This window comes from Pelophylax lessonae, assembly GCF_965119305.1.
Source record: "Pelophylax lessonae genome assembly, chromosome: 10".
Classification (NCBI taxonomy): Eukaryota; Metazoa; Chordata; class Amphibia; order Anura; family Ranidae; genus Pelophylax; species Pelophylax lessonae.
The window spans coordinates 35940655-35961736 of NC_138777.1; the positions used below are offsets into that span (position 1 = coordinate 35940655).

Here is a 21082-nt window from a genome sequence, read left to right on the forward strand (position 1 = left end):
AATATTCAGTTCCTAAAAGGTCTGCATCCTGATTGGGCCTGATTCTTCTACTGAGGAGCCACACAATAGAAGGTAGGCCTACCTTCTTCCATCCAGATCACCCCACCTACATAGTTTCTCAACCTGCTTATTTATTGTCTATTAGGGAACATAAGCTCAGTCAGAACTTTACATGTTCACTACTCAGCCAAACTTTCAAGGACGTTCGGCAGGCATGCAAAAAAATGCTTTGATGTGCTTTTGGCCAAAGCCCCAGTATCCTCACTATAAAATAGTGTAGTGTTTAAAACAGCGCTCATGCCAATCTTAATTGTTCAACATAATATGAGAAAATGTATGTGAACAGAACTAATGATCTTCATTTCATGTTTACCATTTTCGTACGATTTTCGTTCAAGAAAAATAAGAAAAGGCAGACTTTGCATGATCAGAAACAATAAACAACAAAAAAAAAAAAGCCTTTGTCGTACGAGAATTTTCGTTTATTGGTTTGGATTTGCTGTGGAACAACGAGGAAAATTGGAGGATCATTCTCCCGATTTTTTTATAGTCTGTACCACACTTTAGTCTCAACCAGAAATCTACCTAGAGAATTAAAGTGTAAATATGTATCCTTCTTATATGCACAAAATCCTATCATGATTTGTCACGTAATAAAATGAAAGAAAGAAAGCACATAAAAACATATAAAACATATATAGTGCACCGAATATTATAAAACAGATCTAGTTGTGAAATTAAGTCCAAAAAGCTTATCAATTGTTTCCAATAATTATGTGGCTTGCAATAGTCTACAAAATTCTATGTGAAAAATCTTCAAACGATAAAACATCACCAAATTAATCCCCCATCAGCTTATTACATGAACACACCAGAGGTATTTGCGGGAAACCCAGTCAGTAAAGCTTTTTTTCTGGGAGTGATGCTCTGCAGTATTGATATGTTACACCAGCGTTGCCTCTTTATCTCAAAAACATGGAATCGTCAGACCATTAATCCATTCATCAGGGTAGAAGAGAGAAGAGTTCCCATAGTGTGAATCGGTATAAAATCGTTTATATTAAAACACTTGTGAAAAACTCACATTTCCAGGTGTCTCCACTGACACCAATATATCACATGTTAATGAATTCCAGCTGTTCCAGCTGTAGACTCCGAGCTGTCAGTGAGTAGTGACGTCACATTCACTGGCCCTGCCCTACATGTTTTGTCATTTGACGTCTTCCAAAGGGGCGGTCCCCTAGGTAGATTTTCGGTATAGACCATAGGGTTGATTTACTAAAGGCAAATAGACTGTGCACTCTGCAGGTGCAGTTGCTCTATAGCTTAGTAAATGAACATAAGCTCTTCTGACTTCCTTCATCCAATCATGTGCAAGCAAAACTGCTGTTTTTTTTTTATTTTCCTCGCACATGATTGGGTACTCTTTGCGAATTGAAGCCTTACCTCATTTACTAAGTTCTGCAGCAACTGCACTTGCAGAGGGCAACTGCACTTTGCAAAGTGCACAGCCTATTTGCCTTTAATAAATCAACTCCCAAGTTTTTATTAGCTATTTATTATTTTTCCCATTGATATGATGTTGCACAAATAAAATTGGCATGAGCGCTGTTTTAAACACTACACAGTTGATTTTCATCAATCAAATAGCAGCCGTGCCGCACAGATTGAGGTGTTCACCACTGAATTATTCTGTTTTTTTTTTTTGCCTGGCACAGTTCTGCAAACACCTTTGACCCTCACTATAAGGCTCACTTATGCATGCATTACCCTCTAAGGAACAATCTACAGTGAATCCCTTTTCAGAGGGCATTTGACAGGTGGTGAGGAGGCATTATACCTCCTCATCACAGCCCGTTTTAACCCCTAAAAGCCTGTACCACCATGTGTTGCAACACAGCTCCTTTCACTTGACAGGGGGGCTAATTTTTTCCACAGCACAGTACAATTGCTTGCAGCAGCTTGGGGAGAGTGGTTGGGGAGCAGTAAATGCATGGCTCAGTCGCATGTTTTTAACCCCCCCCCCCCAACTGCAAGTGTAAACTAAGTCCAAAATATGGGTCACCCAGAAGCCATTTTGCCCTGTTGCAGTTGGTGGGTGGCATAATCTATCCCTACTACGCACTCGGTGGAGGCAGTGCTGCAACCGCTTACCCCATTGTGACACAGTGGTGAAGGTTTCTAGGGGTTAAAACATGAGTGAGGAGGCACCACATATCACTCTTCAGAGGGCATCACGAGGTAAAATGGGCCCTTGTGTTGGAGTTAGTAATGTGAGGGTCAGCTGACAGAGACTGCAGGGAGAGAGTTTTGTACTATGAACTGTTCTAGTGCTCTTCTACACAGTGTTATATTTAATGCTGTATATTGCCACTGATACATTGCAGTGAATTGCAGGTTGTATAACAGTCCTCCTTAGAACTCCTTTTATTATTTTGTTTTATTTTTTTGCTTTTTTTTTTTAGTAAGCGCCAGTGACAAGTTATGTTGCTGTGCTGCCGCTATCCATTTATTTATTTCTAGTTTTTTAGGGCTTGTTTTTTCATTTTAATTTGTATTCGCTTTTTTTTTTTTTTATATTTATAAAAAAAAATACCATAACATTTTTTTATTTATTTTTTTATTGCTTATGTTTTTAGGGTTGGAGCTTAGGGTTTAGGTTTTTAAATATTTTTTTTCATGTGTATATATCATTTTGTTAGGGTCTTTTATTTTATTATTATTATTTTTTTTTTTGGGGGGGGGGGGGGGTCAGCAGTAGTGTTACCTTGTCAATGACGTTTTCAAATAGTAAAAAAACAACTGCGTCATTCAAAAAATATCTAACTAATTACTACTATACTCAATGGCTAATCACATAGACAGATGATGACTAATACATGGCTAAATATAAAATCATAAATAAACACATCACTGCAAAACATTAACACAGTATAATTTAAAATACAAATGAATAAACCACGTCTAATAATGTCCATAATAACTAACACTTTGTAGAAAACACTTATTATTCCTTGTATGTGTAACAGTAATATGAGACTGAATGTGCTCCCTCTACTGGCCAATAATAATACCACAGTTCCTTTTACACATGAATAGTGTTCTAGTGTAGTTCAGTGATCCCCCACATGGATGGTACTCACCTTGTAATATGGTGCTTGTACCTTTAATTAGGGCTCAACAGCTATTCCATTTCTTGGGTAGGGATGGGCCGAACACCCCCCTGCCCGGTTCACAGCAGAACATCTCGAACGGGGAAAAGTTCTAGCGAACATGCAAACTCTATTAAGGTCTATGGGACACGAACATGAAAAATGAAAAAAAAAAAACGGCGTGAGTTCACTTCCCCCCAATCCATAAAATGCCAAAATTAAAAAAAAAAAAAAAAAACAGCCAGGCCGCCCCCACCCCCCCCCCAGTCCATATCATGCCAAAATGTAAAAAAAAAAAAAAAAAAACGGCGTGGGGGTCCCCCAAAAATCCATACCAGGCCCTTTGTCCGAGCATGCAGCCTGGCAGGTCAGGAAAGGGGGGGGGGAAGCGAGCGCCCCCCCCTCCTAAACCATACTAGGCCACATGACCTCAACATGGGGGGTAGGTGCCTTGAGGCGGGGCGGGGCTCTGCCTCCCCACCTCAAAGCACCTTGTTGGGACAAGGGCCTCTTCCCAACAACCCTGGGCTGTGGTTGTCGGGATCTGTGGGTGGGGGGCTTATCGGAATCTGGAAGCCCCCTTTAACAAGAGGGCGCCTAGATGCCGCCCCCCCCCCCCCACATGTGAAAGGCTATCAGGTACTGTACATCGTACCCATACTTATTCACCAAAAAAGTGTAAAAAAGTAAAAACCACAGGAAACTGTTTTTGACAAGTTCTTTATCAAAAAGGAAAAAAAATTGCGTCCGTCGATGGAAATCCATCATCAATCACGACGCCCACCGACCCAAAAAATAGAAAAATTGCAAAAAATATTTTACCCGCCGTATACCCGGGCATACAGCAGGTAGCCTGTTAAGAGGCAAAGCGTTTTTTAACTTTTTTCATTTTCCCGGGTTCGGCGGGCGTCATGATTGACGATGGATTTACATCGAGGGACACTATTTTTTTTTCCTTTTAATAAAGGACTTGTCAAAAACTGTTTCCTGTGGTTTTTACTTTTTTACACTTTTTTGGTGAATGGGTAGGGGTACGATGTACCCGATACCCATTTACATAGTGGGACCAGATTCTGATAAGCCCCCCCCCCATAGACCACCACAACCACAGCCCAGGGTTGTTGGAAAGAGGCCCTTATCCCCATCAATATGGGGACAATGTGCTTTGGGGAGCACCCCAAAGCACCCTCCCTATGTTGAGGACAAGCGGCCTGGTATGGTTAAGGGGGGGCGCTCACTCGCCCCCCCCCCTTTCCTGGCCTGTCAGGCTGCATGCTTGGAAAAGGAGCTGGTATGGATTATGGGGGGGGGGGACCCCATGCTGTTTTTTTTTTATTTTGGCATGGAGTTCCTCTTAAAATCTATACCAGACCCAAAGGGTCTTTGTAAAAAAAAAAAAAATGTTTTAATTCTAAATACAGGGCACTTTCACCCCCTTCCTGCCTAGACCAATTTTCAGCTTTCAGTGCTCATTGGCATTTATAGGAAATCTTGGTCAGCTTGACATGGCACTGCTCCCTGTCTTTAACATTGGCGTCTATGGGAAATATTGGTCAGCTTGGCATGGCACTGCTCCTGAACCGTAAGTGACAGGGACACCAAACTTGGGGAGCACCGAGAGGGGACCCAGGACTACAACATATCCATACATTTTTAAAGTGGAGTATGCCTGTACACTACACTGACTGCACTAAACTGACTGAACACACTATTCACTAACTACCTGCCTAATCTCCATTGTCACACTCTATACACGGCTGCTGTATAAGCAGCAGCCTTATATAGTGTGGGGTGTGAACTTAGCCCCTGAGCCATGATTGGCCAATGGCACTTTGCTTTTGGTCAATCATGGCTCTCACAGTACATTGTGTTGTGATTGGCCAAAGAATACAGGTCAGGTGCTTGCTTTAGTCAATCATTAGCAATCAATGCACTGCAAGACCGCAGTGCATTATGGGGCGCTCATTGGCGGGCGAACTTCCCGTTTGACTCAAACACACAAGCCCCTCCCTACTCTTAGGTACTTTTTTCCATGGACATCAATATCTCAGTAAAAAGAGTAATATAAGATCACCCAATAGCAAAAAATGCTTTTGAAAAGTTTCAACTTGATTGATAAAAAAGCAGCTAATAGCACACTTACTTTCTAGGAGCACTACAACTCTTGCACTTAGGATAGTGAACGCTAATGTAACTTCTGCTCCTGGTCAACAGGTGGCAGCAAGATGTGTGTTTGAACTTTCCCTGCCGAAGGGCAGACAGAAGGTGGCACCACAAACATCAGTAGGAAGACCCATACTGGATCCTTGCTGGCTGCAAGAAAATTGACCCAGTGGGCCGTAAAGGGTATAAAATATCCCTGCCTGTGCAGAGATGGCTTCTGGGCAAAAAAATGGCAGCTGGGGACCAGCTACTATAGTACAGCACAGGCTACAAATTCAAAGAAGGGGGGAAACTGCACTAGCTGGAATGGGAGCAGCTAAAAGCCAACAATTTTGCCAAGCTTGCATTGAGATGCTGGGTATGAACGTGATACATATTTTTTCTTCCACTCCAGCAGCTGGGGGCCGGGAGACAACATCTCTGATGAAACTCATAAGGTGAAGCCATTCCACGTGATGTCATCACGCTATTGGATGTGTCCCCGGTGACGGAATTTAGCCAGCTTTTGAGTTATACAGCACTGTTTACAACTTAAGTCACTGTGAGTACAATATATACCCTGAATCTTTTAATAAACCTGTATGTTGGGTTCAATACTATGTGGAGCAGTGGTCTCTTTCTCCTTTTTTATGAGCTGACTGTTCCTGGTGGCGCTCCTTGTTGGATGACTTTTGAGGATAGTTTGGGGGAAATTTATTAACAGTGGTGCACCCAGAATCTGGTGAAGCTGTGCATAGTAACCAATCAGCTTCTACGTTCAGTTTGTTAAATTAAAAGAGATGTAAAGCCAAACCTTGTTTGGCTGTACTTCTCCTGTGCATCACAGGAGTGCAGTTAGTTCTGCACTCCTGTGACCCATTTTCAGCAGACAGCGGGCTGAAATCACAGAGCCAGTTCATGCTGGGGCAAGATTGCAAGAATGAAGCCAGAATCTGTCCACATGCCCAACATGCCTGGATCGGCACCCAGCTCATCCTCTCAGCTCCAATGAGTGCAGAAGGGCAGAGCAGAGAGCCAGTGACTGACAGTACCCAGTTCTCTGCTCATAGAGCTGTGAGAACTGAGCGATCGGTGGTGTTTGATCGCTTGGTTCTCTGTCTTATAACCAGCAAGGGGACAGATGCAGCAGAATTGGATTGATGCTGCATCCACCTATGTAAGTATGATTCTGAAGAAAAAAAAAAAAAACATACTTCTCTTTTAAGCTTTGACAATAAACCTAGAAGCTGATCGGTTACTATGCACAGTTGCACCAGATTCTGTGTTCACCAGTTCTAGTAAATCTCCCCCTATATGTCTTATCTTGGTGATGCTTCTGGTTGGTTGTTGTGTCCTGTGATACGCCTGGATTCTTGTCCGTGTGTGCTATACCTATGACATCCAGCTCAGTATGACTTCTCTATAACCACAGAGTCCTATTGCTCTGGTAAGCCTTTGCCTTGTCTAATCGGTGATGGTGATTTTGATGGATCGAGATGCACATTACTTTGGACTTTTGCATGAAGGGTTGAAGCAAACTCACAAGGGTTTTAACTTTCATTTATTATTTATTATATATAGAGTTTATGTACGTCACTTCTGGCGATGTCATATCCCATCCCTGGAGTGTAAGTCGGTTTCCAGTCTCAGGGCAGTGGTGGCCATCTTAACAAAAAGTGCTATATGTACCTGCTGACAAAATACACCGTGGGTCCCACCAAAAAAAGCGCAGTGAGGCCTAACTAGTAATATAAGGTCCTTTCGTTACAGTGCGTGTACATCCATGTGGGAGCACCTGGAAGTGCTCACGTGTTTATCTGTTACTAATGGCACCAGCACCTGTTCACCTACCTTTTGTTTCTTAAGCATCTATTATTTGAATAGGACCTATTGATACATTGGACATTAGTTGTATTTTCTGGTGTGCACTTTTACATTTGGCAAAACAGTTTAGTCATTTTGATTCACATTTTTGGCAGCGTGGTCTATATACAGCCATGACCAAAAATGTTGAGAATTACACAAATATTAATTTTCACAAAGTCTGATGCCTCCGTGTTTATGGTAATTTGCCTATACTCCAGAATGTTATGAAGAGGGATCAGATGAATTGCAATTAATTGCAAAGTCTCTCTTTGCCATGAAACTGAACTTAATCCCATAAAAAAACATTCCCCTTGCATTTGTGAAGAAGGCTTTAGGGCACCCAAAAAAGTCCAGCAAACGCCAGGACCGTCTTCTACAGTTGATTCAGCTGCGGGATCGGGGCATTACTAGTGCAGAGCTTGCCCCTGAATAGCAGCAGGCAGGTGTGAGTACATCTGCACACACAGTGAGGAGAAGACCTTTGGAGGATGGCCTGGTGTCAAGAAGCACAGCAAAAAAGCCACTTCTCTCCAGGAAAAACATCAGGGACAGACTAATATTCTGAAAAAAGGTACAGGGATCAGACTGCTGAGGACTGGGGTAAAGTCATTTTCTCTGATGAATGCCCTTTCCATCTGTTTGGGGCGTCCAGAAAAAAAACCTTGTCCGGAGAAGAAAAGGTGAACACTACCATCAGTCGAGCAAGGCCCGAAGCGAAAAAAAAAAAAAAAAATAGCGCAGGGCAGACATGACCAGGTGAAGAGGGGAGACAGGGTAGGTAGGAGTTAAATAAAGTATGTTGTGGTTTGGGAGGATTCAGGGATTGGTGGACTATGTTTGGGTGGGGTTTGAGGTACAGTTAGGAGGGATGGTCTCTAAGTTTGGAGGTCAGTGAAGATCAACGGACGAAAGAAGAAGAAGCTTCCCACCCACCCTCCCTGTGTTTTCTACAAGTTGTTATTTTTGCTGTCTGTCTTTTGTGCTTTCTGTCCTTTTCGGGGGTATTTATGTTTGTCATGGCAGCTTGGCGTTTTTGTTGGTCTTTGCTGGCGGGGGAAGTGAACAGTTTAGGATAAGGGTATGGTTGGGACTCATCGTTGGTATGTGTCCCTATGGTGCATTCCATTTAATGTCAGTTTAAATGGAATTTAAAATGGTGGCACTGCGGGGAGTGGGTTGTCTCCGAGCCGGTGCCGCGGCTGGAGGCCTATCAGGGCACAGGTCCCCGCAGTGCAGGATTTGGAATTATTTGGGGGGTGCCTCAAAGACCAACAGGCTTAACGACTGATTTGTTTCTGTTTTAAGGAATGTTTTTTCTCCTTATGTTAATTTTAAGTTAAAAGGGTTAATAAAAGGGCTGCTGTGGCCAATTAACTCCAAGCACGGTGTGGTCTCATTAATTTAGGTAAAAGGGAAAGTGGATATGGAGTTGGGGTGGAGTTTTGGCGGTAAACAGCACAACACTTTGGGGACATTTATTCTACATTGGTCATGTGTCATGCCAACAGTAAAGCATCCTGAGACCATTCATATGTGGTGTTGCTTCTCAGCCAAGGGAGTGGACTCAATTTTGCCTAAAAACACAGCCATGAATAAAGAATGGTACAAAAACATCCTCTGAGAGGAACTTCTCATAACCATCCAAGAACAGTTTGGAGAGGAACAATGCCTTTGGAGCACCTTGCTATAAGACAAAAGTGATAACTAAAGCCCTGTACACACAAGTAGAAATTCGGCGGGGAAATTTCGTCCGACAACCGATCTGCCGATTTTCGGATTGTTAGTATGGTGCTTCTGACAACAGACTCCGACTTTTCGGCCGAAAAAATCCTGGTGTGCAGGCTATATAATTTTTGTCGACCGTCAAAACACGTCCGATTTTCGTCTCATTAGTACAGATTTCGATGTGGAAAAATCTTATGAGCAAGACTAGGCATGCTCAGAGATGTTGGGAAAAGGGGGAAATAGGTTTCAAGGCCCCCCTTTTCCTCATGGGATCACCGCAGCCTGAGGGTTTCAAGGCTCCCCCTAGCAGGTGAGGGCGTGGTCTCATGGGGGGCTTACGCCTGATAGGTAGGGGGCTTCAGAGGCTGCTAGAAGCTTCTGGAAGCCCCTTTGGGTGCTGACTGGAATTGGCGCCAGACTTCGCGGGATGACACAAGCTGCAGAGCTCACCCAACCCCCCCTCCCCTTGTCGCGGCCTTATTAATGTGGTGGGTCACCTTTTCGTAAGAAAAGGGGGACAGTGTAATAATATTGTGATATGGTTATTCAGCTCGAGCTCTAATAGCTGAGTTGAAAATTTGTATGGAAGTCAAAAGTTATAAGTCATATCGTTCTGAGTATGAAGTTGAAGTTTTAATAAAGTGTATATTCAAACCAGTTAATAAAGGCCGTGGCCAAAATTTTTCCATTAAGAAGTCTAGTTGTGTGTTTATTTGCATTTCTGAAGATTGTTTAGGAATAAATGCTGCGTGTGATCCCATGAAAGAACACAAAGAAAGCAATCCAACACATGACATCACTTCTGAAGTAGAATTCTGTCGTGCGGGAAAATTAGTGTGCAGTCTAGAGCACATTCCAACCAACAGACACCACTCTGGACAAAAGACGGACGACCGGTCGGCGGAAATTCGTTGCGTGTGTACGAGGCTTAAGTGGCTTGGGGAACAAAACATGGAAATTTTGGGTCCATGGCCAGGAAACTCCCAGACCTTAATCCCATTGAGAACTTGTGGTCAATCCTCAAGAGGCAGGGGAACAAAAAAAAAAACCCAAAAATTCTGACAAACTCCAAGCATTGATTATGCAAGAATGGGCTGCCATCAGTCAGGATGTGACTCAGAAGTTGATTGCCAGCGTGCCAGGGAGAATTGCAGAGGTCTTGAAAAAGAAGGGTCAACACTGCAAATATTGACTCTTTGCATAAACTTAATGTAATTGTCAATAATAGCCTTTGACACTTACGAAATGCTTATAATTATACTTCAGTATACCATAGTAACATCTGACAAAAAGATCTAAAAACACTGAAGCAGCAGACTTTGTGTCATTCTAAAAATTTTGGCCACGGCTGTACACATTTATAGAGTTCACAAATGTGAAAGTTAGGCATATTTTGAAAACTGCCGAAGCCATATTCACATTCATCTGTGTTCCCTTTTTTCTTGTTTTTGTCTGTGGCACAGAGTTTTCATTATTAAATTAGGATGTCAGACTATAGTGTGGGTCTCCAGGGTTTCTTTGGATTTCCTCATCACAAGACATTTGAAGTTAACAAAAGAAAAACACATATTTATTTTAGAAAACATTTATTATGCAACTACAACTTTTTATACACTGAAGAGCACTCCAATCCAAATCTTCTAGATGCCTTGCAAAAGGACAGCAGACTAATGGCATGACTTAGGCAAACAAACCTCCAACATAAAATAAAAGTCATTCGCACTGAGGGCTTATAAACAATTATAATTCATATAACATATTATTTATGTGCAAAGCGGATGGGCAGAATCAAGTAGAAGTGTAAAATCCTCCATGCATAGTTTCAAGCCGAAGGCTCTATTTTTTATTTTTTTATTTTCAAGCTACAAGAGTATGTAGAGTCAATAATGATAATGAATGGTCGAAAGATCCCTTCATCACAGCTATCACCAAACACCAATCATTGTAAATCCAACCTTATAGAATCCAATCACAAACAGCATGGGAGGTCACATCAATATAAACTCCACCCACTTAGGCCTGCTTTTTTGACTGATGGGTGGAGTTATGTGTTGCTTGTATACGACTGGTCACATTAACAACTTCTGAACCGGAAGGATTTTCCCCCTTAATGACCAGGCCATTTTTTGCGATACGGCACTGCGTTACTTTAACTGACAAATGCGCAGTCGTGCGACGCTGTACTCAAATAAAATTGATATCCTTTTTTCCCACAAATAGCGCTTTCGTTTGGCGGGATTTGATCACTTTTAGGATTTTTATTTTTTTGCGCTATAAACAAAAAAAGAGTGACAATTCTGAAAAAAAAAACCAATATATTTTACTTTCTGCTACATAACTTTCCCAATAAAAAAAATAGTAAAATCGATTTTTTTCATAACTTTTGACCTATTTGTATTCTGCTACATATTTTTGGTAAAAAAAAATCCCAATAAGTGTATATTTATTGGATTGCACAAAAGTTATTGTGTCTACCAACTAGAGGAAAGATTTGTCATTTTTATTTATTTATTTATTTTTTTTACTAGTAATGGAGACGATCAGCGATTTTTAGCTGGACTTCGACATTGTGGTGGACAAATCAGACACCTAACTGACACTTTTGACACTTTTTTGAGAACCAGTGACACTATTACAGTGATCAGTGCTAAAAATATGCACTGTCACTGTACTAATGACACTTGCTGGGAAGGGGTTAACATTAGAGGGGATCAAAGGGTTAACTGTGTTCCTAACCAGTGCTTTACTACTGTGGGGGAGGTGCTTTTACTAATGGAAGTCATTGATCCATGTTCCTGCTTTGCAGGAACACAGGATCAATACCTTTCATACAGACAATATGACGATCTGCCTTGTTTACATATGCAGACTGCTGCTCTGCCTGTGTAACGAATGATCGCCTGGTGCTGGCGAACATCGATTCTGCCGGACCCGCTGATCGACTTATGCACAACAGGAGCGAGCCTCCGGTGGCGCGCATGCGTGCCCGATACCCATAAATGCGGGATCACATATATACACGTGATCCTGCGCAGCGTGGGCCCCCTGTAGCAGTGAATGTGCTGTAGGGAGGTCGGAAAGTGGTTAAAGCAAGCAAAATTTTAAAGTACTTTTAAACACCAGTTGTTGAGCCTTCAAATGTACCACAAAATGTTCATACAAAGGTTTGTTCAAAAATCTACCAACGTATGGCCAACTTAAAGTAGAACTAGAGGCAAAACCTTTTTTTTTTCATTTTGGATAGAGCAAAGGAGGGTTATGACCCCTGTCAATTTTTTTTCGCTATCTGTGTTGCAGAGATTTCCCTTCACTTCCTGTCCCATAGCCAAACAGAAATTTAGAGGAAATCCCTGCAAATACAGGGAATTTTTTAGGGACCCCCCAGTTTATTAGAGCTAGTGTCCCCATTGGAAGATTTGCCCGCTATTACTTTTCTGAGGACAACCCAAAATTTGGCATTTTCTTGTATTTTCAATGATAATGGTAAACAGGACAAATAGAGAGGGTGAATCTCCCTAACCGGGGCACAGACAGCAAAAGAAACTGACAAGGAGTCTAATCCCTCTCCACTCTATCTAAAACTAAAAATAAAGTTTTGCCTTTAGTTATACTTTAAGGCAGGCCATAGATTATGCAGTTTTCTTTTCTTGCACCATGGGTTAAAGTAAAACAAATCCTCGATTCCCCCATCAACACAGTCAGTGATGATGGTGGAATCGTTTCCACAGCGCTATTCTGTTCTGCCGGCGGGGAATGCGAGGAGCCTTCTCCGCTAGCAGAATTCAATGATTGGTGTTACCAGCTATAGCCTGCGGCACTAATGGTTCAGAAAAATTTAGACAGGCTGGTTTTACACAAGTCGATCGATAGATCAACTTGTATACAACCAGGATGCCTATACATAGATTTGGATGGTCTCTGCTGAACTGGACAAATTTTGATCCATGTATGGCTGGCGTAAGTCTATACAACACCCTTTATAATAGGCAGACTGGTGGAGAAAACTAAACACATTTCATAGTGTATACTTGATTAGCATGGAGTTTTACTCCACCATTCATGCCACACTGCTCTATACAGGAACTGTAACGGAACCGCAACCCACACTGTACTTGTAGACTTCCGTCAGTATACGGCTTCCTCCCAGTCGTGAACATAGATATCATATTTCCCAGCCGCCCCCATACAAAGCTAGCCGACAACTTAGCTTGTATACGTTTTGGAACCTTCCAGAATAAGAACTGTTTATTCAAACACAGGCACAAAGAGATATACACTGTGGGACAACCCCCCTCCCCTTTAGCAGCCAATCCACATACACATATCCCATAATATGTGGATCTTAAGGCAGACAGAAACAATAGAACAATGGGATACAGGCACTTACCAATAACAAACCCCACCCCACCTCACTATCTAGCAAGGATCTATGAGAGACCCCAACAATATTCAAGCAATCTGAAAAGTCAAATTGTTTATCTTTATATATTTCTTGAGGGCTATTGTTCAGAAATATTATTGTCCCAAGTGAAAGAGGCCCTTCATTCTTTCAACACAAACCACACATATAGAACCAGCATAACAGGGGAACACGAAATGCGGTGTCGTTGTACGAGTCTGATTAGTGCAGACCCGACTGGGGTTCTTGGTCACCCTGTGCCCCTAATAGACACAGGGTGACTTACACATAAGAGGGACCGGGAAGTTGGACAAGGAGTTTCCCGACCTCTCTAAAGTAATCTGGGTTCCATGAGCCCCCCACCCAAAGTGACTCCTGTCACAGGCACTATCCGCTTACTATATTGGGTATTGTAGAGACTAAGGCATTTTGAAGTAGAGCATATCTACAGTATGAAATACTCACTTTATGGTTTGTATACAGTATATCATTGCTCCTTGTCATCTTTAATTATTAAGTATTTTGTGATCCTATTTTATATGCATTGACCCAGGCCAGTCCAGTCCAAGCTCTGATTTATTTGACTTATCATTACTGTTGGATGGGTATATGGTTCAGGTTTCATTGTTTTTATTCTGTGTATGTGTGCTGTTTTTATACATATTTTTTTGCTCCTGGAAGTTATATTTGTAGCACTGTCCCCCCTAAGGACTGCAAGATTTCACACTTTTTGGCACTTTTTGGGTCCCCCCGAGTTACCAGCAGCAACCTTGACATGAACAGTTTTCCACTTCTCCTCCTTGGCTCGCTCCAATAACCAGTCCATGGGTATTTGGTTATTTTGTGTTTTATTATAAATTAGGGATGGGAGAAGAGAATAGTGGGATACTCCGTATTAACTGTGCACAATATTAGAGGACTTCTATCTTCATGTACAGCCAGGCTGTTGATTCACCCTGCCACCATAGGTGAATTTGGGAATTAAATCTCTTTCCTAAGATAACTTGGTGAGCTTGTAATTATCTTCAGGATACTCTATCTAGCATCCTCTTTCTATCCATCGCCGACATCCATCCACTGACTATCCTACACGTGGGGTGGCCCCCCCTCAGGTCAGGCCCCTCGACACAAGTCCCTGTACTCAGGATACTTTCTTCCCAGGGTCTCCAGTGTCTCCTCAATCAGCTCTCCTTGACCTTTGGGATCAGCTCCTCTCATCCGTTCCTCCGGTCCTCAGGACGACCTCCTGCAACCGCATGCCACTGCTACAGAGGAGGAAGCAGCCGCCCCCCTCACTCCGGGACTCCGCTCTCCAGCCAAAGACCTCTCAGCACATGTGCTTCTGGCTTTTATACAGTATCCCAGAATGCACCTGCACTCTGCCAATCCCCAGGACTGTGTTAAAGCCTATGCATCCATTCGTCAGGTTTCCTCCCACTGTCCAACATGCCTCCCTATTGGACCAGCGTGAAACTCTCTCTAATCACAATGAATCGCATATTAAGCACAATGAGCAGACCTCACTAACAGATCCTGCTCTCTGGTAGGCAGAAACAATATAGATTTACCTGCAGCCCCTCTGGTAAGCAGACAAGGCTTCAACTATACTTTCTCACTAGCACCTACCTAGGAGTGTGCTACATATTTATATTTGTTTAAATAAAGTTTTTTTTTTTTTTCGCACTCTTGTAAATATAAAATTATATTTATACATCTCTTATACAGTTGACATTTTTGGTTTTTTGATTGCAAATTAAAAATCAAGGCATTGTTTGTTTTTGTTTTTTTTAATAAAAAGCTTTTTTAAACTCTCAAATATAAATAACACTTTGCAAATACATTTACAGGATGCAACACAACGCCTTTAAAAATGCATGCCATTAACACTGTGTGCGTGAATGCATATATTTGCAACATTACTTAATAAGCTGGATAGTGAGGCGCTGCGATTTGTATAATAACGATACATAAACTGTAAATTTTAAAATTGATCCCCAAGGGCACAGCTTAAAGTGGATGCAAACCCCATTCATGAAATATGACCTGGGCACACTATCATACCAAAAGTATTGGGACGCCTGCCTTTACACACACATGAACTTTAATGGCATCCCAGTCTTAGTCCATAGGGTTCAATATTGAGTTGGCTCACCCTCTGCAGCTATAACAGCTTCAACTCTTCTGGGAAGGCTGTCCACAAGGTTTAGGAGTGTGTCTATGGGAATGTTTGACCATTCTTCCAGAAGCGCATTTGTGAGGTCAGGCACTGATGTTGGAGAGAAGGCCTGGCTCGCAGTCTGCACTATAATCCATCCCAAAGGTGTTCTGTTGGGTTGAGGTCAGGACTCTGTGCAGGCCAGTAAAGTTCTTCCACCCTAAACTCGCTCATCCATGTCTTTATGGACCTTGCTTTGTGCACTGGTGTGCAGTCATGTTGGAACAGGAAGGGGCCATCCCCAAACTGTTCCCACAAAGCTGGGAGCATGAAATTGTCCAAAATGTCTTGGTATGCTGACGCCTTAAGAGTTCTCTTCACTGGATCTAAGGGGCCAAGCCCAACCCCTGAAAAACAACCCCACACCTTAATCCCCCCTCCACCAAATGATTTGGACCAGTGCACAAAGCAAGGTCCATAAAGACATGGATGAGCGAGTTTGGGGTGGAGGAACTTGATTGGCCTACACAGAGTCCTGACCTCAACCTGAAAAAACAAACACCTTTGGGATGAATTAGAGCTGGGACTGCGAGCCAGGTCTTCTCTCCAACATCAGTGCCTAATTTCACAAATTTGTGTCTAGAAGAATGGTCAAACATTGCCATAGACACACTCCTAAACCTTGTGGACAGCCTTCCCAGAAGAGTTGAAAGAAGAGGCGCCTCTAAATGTAGGGGTTAAAATAATTTATTGGAGACCATACAATTTGCAACTCACATGAAGTTGAATAAATGTAAGTAGATCTGTGTGGAGGGGGTCCCAAGAATGTCCTAAGTGATCGTGGTGTTGGTCCTCCTGCTAGCAGCGCAGTAGTGGAAATCGCTCCCGCTGGTTGTATGGTGGATGGAGAATGCAAAGCGAGGCTTGAAGCCCAACTGGCTAGATGGCCTGGGACAATGTCTTCACAGCGGCACGTTTCCGAGCATGCGTGCTGCGAATATTTTGGCAGCCGCGCTCCTTTTTCAAGCATAGATACAGGAATAGACATAGGGCTTATTTATACCACCTGGGGGCGGTGCTAATTACTACAATTTGAATATTCATGTGGCAAAGCAAGTTTAGATTATATCAACTGTGAGAAAAATTGAATCAATACAAAGATATACAGTAGATAGTGATAATAATGAAACACTTTATGCAGAGTATATATGGAAATGAGTATTAAAAAAAGTGGTTTAACTAGGGATTGACCGATTATCGGCAAAGCCGATATATACGGGGGGCTGATATGCACTTTTCCCGATCTATCGGAATCGGCCCCTGAGGTTACCGATATTTTGGGAAAGTGCTTGTACCGGAGTGGTGCCGGCAACTAGAGGCATGACCCTGGTACCGGCGTCCATAGCCGATGGTCAGCTGTCTTGTAATGACAACCGAGGCGGCTGAGTAGCTGCTCGGCTGTCATTATAAGGAGCGGGAGGGGACGTACCCCCCTCCCACCGCCTTCCGCAGCTCGCCCGGGTCTCCCATCCCATCGGGAGACCCGGGCAACCAGCCTGCACAGCCGCCGAAGACCCGATCAAAGCCGCATTCGGCTATGATCGGGTCTCCATGCAAAAACCCAGAAGTGATGTCATGAGTGACATCACATCCAGGTACTGTCTGGCGCCAGATTTAAAAAAATGACAGCATTAAAAACAGCCAAACTTGGCGTTTTGAATGTTTTTAAGTGCAGAGGAGGGGTTTGGGGTCTTTTAGACCCCCAGATTCCTCCACAACAGTACCTGTCAAAAAAAAAAAAATAATAATTTTTTTTAAATGTACAAAAATATCAGCCAATATCGGCCGATACTGATATGCATTGACCAAAATATCGGTATCGGCAACAAAAAAACAATATCGGTCAATCACTAGTTTTAACCCCTACACTTAGAGGCACCTCTCCTTCTTGTACTCTTTCAGCTCTGCTGGAATCTGGCTTCAGTTCCAATGTTGATGGCAGCCCTAAGTGGATGGACTTTTTAGCTTTTTTAGCTTTTTATCCTTATGTTAAAATGGACTCTTCCTATGGCTTTACTGATACAGGTTATATGTGAACTATGGTTTTTGCGCCATATCCTGGTGTTTTTTCCCCCAGAAGAGTTGAAGCTGTTATAGCTGCAAAGGGTGGGCCAACTCAATATTGAGCCCTACGGACTAAGACTGGGATGCCATTAAAGTTCATGTGCGTGTAAAGGCAGGTGTCCCAATATTTTTGGTAATATAGTGTATATCTGTAGTGCTTACTTATCTCTCTCCAAAGCTCTAAGTCCCTTTTCTTTCTGCTGCTCCGTTCCTCTGTTATCAGCGGAAACTTCTGACACGTTCTCCGACACAGGAGATAAATACAGCTGGAAATTTGTGTTGGGGTAGGTGCATAGAGATAGATTAGCAGGGAGCTGGTCTATTCACAGCACAGCTCTGCATGTTTGTTTCTTCCTTCCTCTGCCTATGTGGAGGGGGGGGGGTGCCTTTCCTCCAATGTGCTGTCACACAGTGTATGCCAAGACTCCACACCCAGTGAAAGTTGAAGACAGCAGATATACAAATAAAATGTATGTAGCAAGATTTGTTTAATCTCTGTGTATCATCTGAGGGTGTTCACATCACCGAGTATACGTGAGGGTTTACATACAGAAGCTGTTTGAACTACTTAGGATTTCAATTTCTGTCCATAAAGTCCTGAGATTCACACATTTCTGCCATACAGCACAGCCCTGTCTGCCAGTGAACGAGAACTTATTTTTCTCTGCTGCATCTTCACTTTTCACATAAGGTCCTCCCCCACCCTGTGACTGGACCATAACAAAAGCACTCTGATAAACTCATCTCTCAATCACTCTGCTTTTTTTCCTCTGTCAGCATGCTCCATAGACTGTAGCACAACCGATTGGCTCCTTGCTTCTTGCTCTCCCAGTCTTAGCTCTGCTGTACAGGGGCTGTTAGTAGTTGATACCAGTTAAATGTAGTTACTTACACTGCTTGCATTTAAAACTAAATACATTTATTGATGTATTAATGATTACAGGGCAATCATGTGTGCCTTTTATACCTTCCTGGAGTTCAACTTAAAATATAGATTTATGGATATATAAATACATTTTGAGGAGAATGGTGTCGATGAATTGTCACATGATCTCAGAAGAGTTTGACCTGACGGAGTACTGGTGCCTGTTCTGGCTGATTTTGTTTGCTCTAGACAAGAGAGGACAGAAAAATTAGCATTTTGGTTATAGGAATGAATATCACATTTACTTCTGTAATAGGGCATGAGAATAGTGCCCCCTGTGGGGACATTCTAGACCCATGGTGGTCAACTTGATATAGGGGGCATCAAATGTTGCCCAGCCCTGATATAACCAAAGAGCTAAACTTGATTTTCACTGAATGTAATGCTAAATAAAGCTGTCAGAGATTGCAGACATGCAACGTGAGAGATGGTCAGAGACTATAGGCATGCAACAAGAGATGGTCAGAGACTGCAGACATGCAATAGGAGATGGTCAGAGACTGCAGACGTGCAACAGGAGTTGGTCAGAGACTGCAGCCATGCAATAGGAGATGGTCAGAGACTTCAGACATGCAATAGGAGATGGTCAGAGACTGCAGACATTCAACAGGAGGTGGTCAGAGACTGCAGACATGCAACAGGAAGTGGTCAGAGACTGCAGACATGCAATAGGAGATATGGTCAGAGACTGCAGACATGCCACAGGAGGTGGTCAGAGACTGCAGACATGCCACAGGAGGTGGTCAGAGACTGCAGACATGCAACAGCAGGTGGTCAGAGATTGCAAACATGCAACAGCAGGTGGACAGAGACTGCAGACATGCAATAAGAGATGGTCAGAGACTGCAGACATGCAAAAAGAGATGGTCAGAGACTGCAGACATGCAAACAGCAGGTGGTCAGAGACTGCAGACATGCAATAGGAGATGGTCAGAGACTGCAGTCATGCAACAGGAGGTGGTCAGAGACTGCAGACATGCAATAAGAGATGGTCAGAGACTGCATACATGCAATAAGAGATGGTCAGAGACTGCAGACATGCAACAGCAGGTGATCAGAGACTGCAAACATGCAACAGCAGGTGGACAGAGACTGCAGACATGCAACAGCAGGTGGTCAGAGACTGCAGACATGCAATAGGAGATGGTCAGAGACTGCAGACATGCAACAGAAGGTGGTCAGAGACTACAAACATGCAATAGGAGGTAGTCAGGAACAGCAGATATGCAACAGGAGATGGTAAGAGAATGCAGACATGCAACAGGAGGTGGTCAGAGACTGCAGACATGCAACAGCAGGTGGTCAGAGATTGCAAACATGCAACAGCAGGTGGACAGAGACTGCAGACATGCAATAAGAGATGGTCAGAGACTGCAGACATGCAAAAAGAGATGGTCAGAGACTGCAGACATGCAAACAGCAGGTGGTCAGAGACTGCAGACATGCAATAGGAGATGGTCAGAGACTGCAGTCATGCAACAGGAGGTGGTCAGAGACTGCAGACATGCAATAAGAGATGGTCAGAGACTGCATACATGCAATAAGAGATGGTCAGAGACTGCAGACATGCAACAGCAGGTGATCAGAGACTGCAAACATGCAACAGCAGGTGGACAGAGACTGCAGACATGCAATAGGAGATGGTCAGAGACTGCAGACATGCAATAGGAGATGGTCAGAGACTGCAGACATGCAACAGAAGGTGGTCAGAGACTACAAACATGCAATAGGAGGTAGTCAGGAACAGCAGATATGCAACAGGAGATGGTAAGAGAATGCAGACATGCAACAGGAGGTGGTCGAAGACTGCAGATATACAATAGGAGGTGGTCAGAGACTGCAGACGTGCAACAGAAGGTGGTCAGAGACTACAAACATGCAACAGGAGGTGGTCAGGGACAGCAGACATGCAACAGGAGATGGTAAGAGAATGCAGACATACAACAGGAGATGGTCAGAGACTGCAGACATACAACAGGAGATGGTCAGAGCATTTATATTTAAAGGCCACCAAGCCACCATTTATATTTAAAGTCCTGGAGCTTTGAGTTTCAAACTAAAAAAGCTTACAGTTGGCTCCCAAACCACTGGTTGGTATAAATATAATGACAGCCCCATTCTACCTTCTACCACTCTTTCATACATGAGGACCAGAGGGTTTCTCAGAGCTCCTGGAATCTGTTGTACATTGCCATTCTAACTATACTATCTTTCCAATATCAGAGTTATGCTATTTCAATTATAATATTTTATTTCACCTGATTTGCTGCTCCGAGGTTTTCAAGTTCAGACAAGACTCTGGCTCCATAGTCAGGGTGCACATCAGTAAAATTCTTTACCTGGGAAACATTTACAGAATACCTTTTAGTTGTCAATTAGAGATAGCAAAGCCCAACTCCAACCACCTCACTTCTACTTGATTTTTGTACTCAACATAATTATTTTCCTGAAGGTATATACAGAAAGTTTATCACTTTTGAGTTATACTGCCACCTACAGGAGGATTGGCTTACCATGTCCCTAGATGGACAAGAAAGAAAACTGACTTTTTGTACTCACCTATAATCCTTTTCTTGGAGTCCATTGAGGGACGA

The 21082-nt window shown here is 42.9% G+C and overlaps 1 protein-coding gene across 1 annotated transcript in view; it reads right to left on the reverse strand.

The window, feature by feature from the left end:
- LOC309565923 (uncharacterized protein) overlaps nt 1-21082 on the reverse strand; it is a 150442-nt gene that overhangs the window by 61516 nt on the left and 67844 nt on the right. The window contains exons 12-13 of the mRNA XM_082270953.1: nt 20747-20827; nt 18618-18673 (exon numbers count right to left, since the gene is read on the reverse strand). Coding sequence (XP_082127079.1) covers nt 18618-18673; nt 20747-20827 — 137 coding nt within the window. The remainder of the gene's footprint in view (nt 1-18617; nt 18674-20746; nt 20828-21082) is intronic.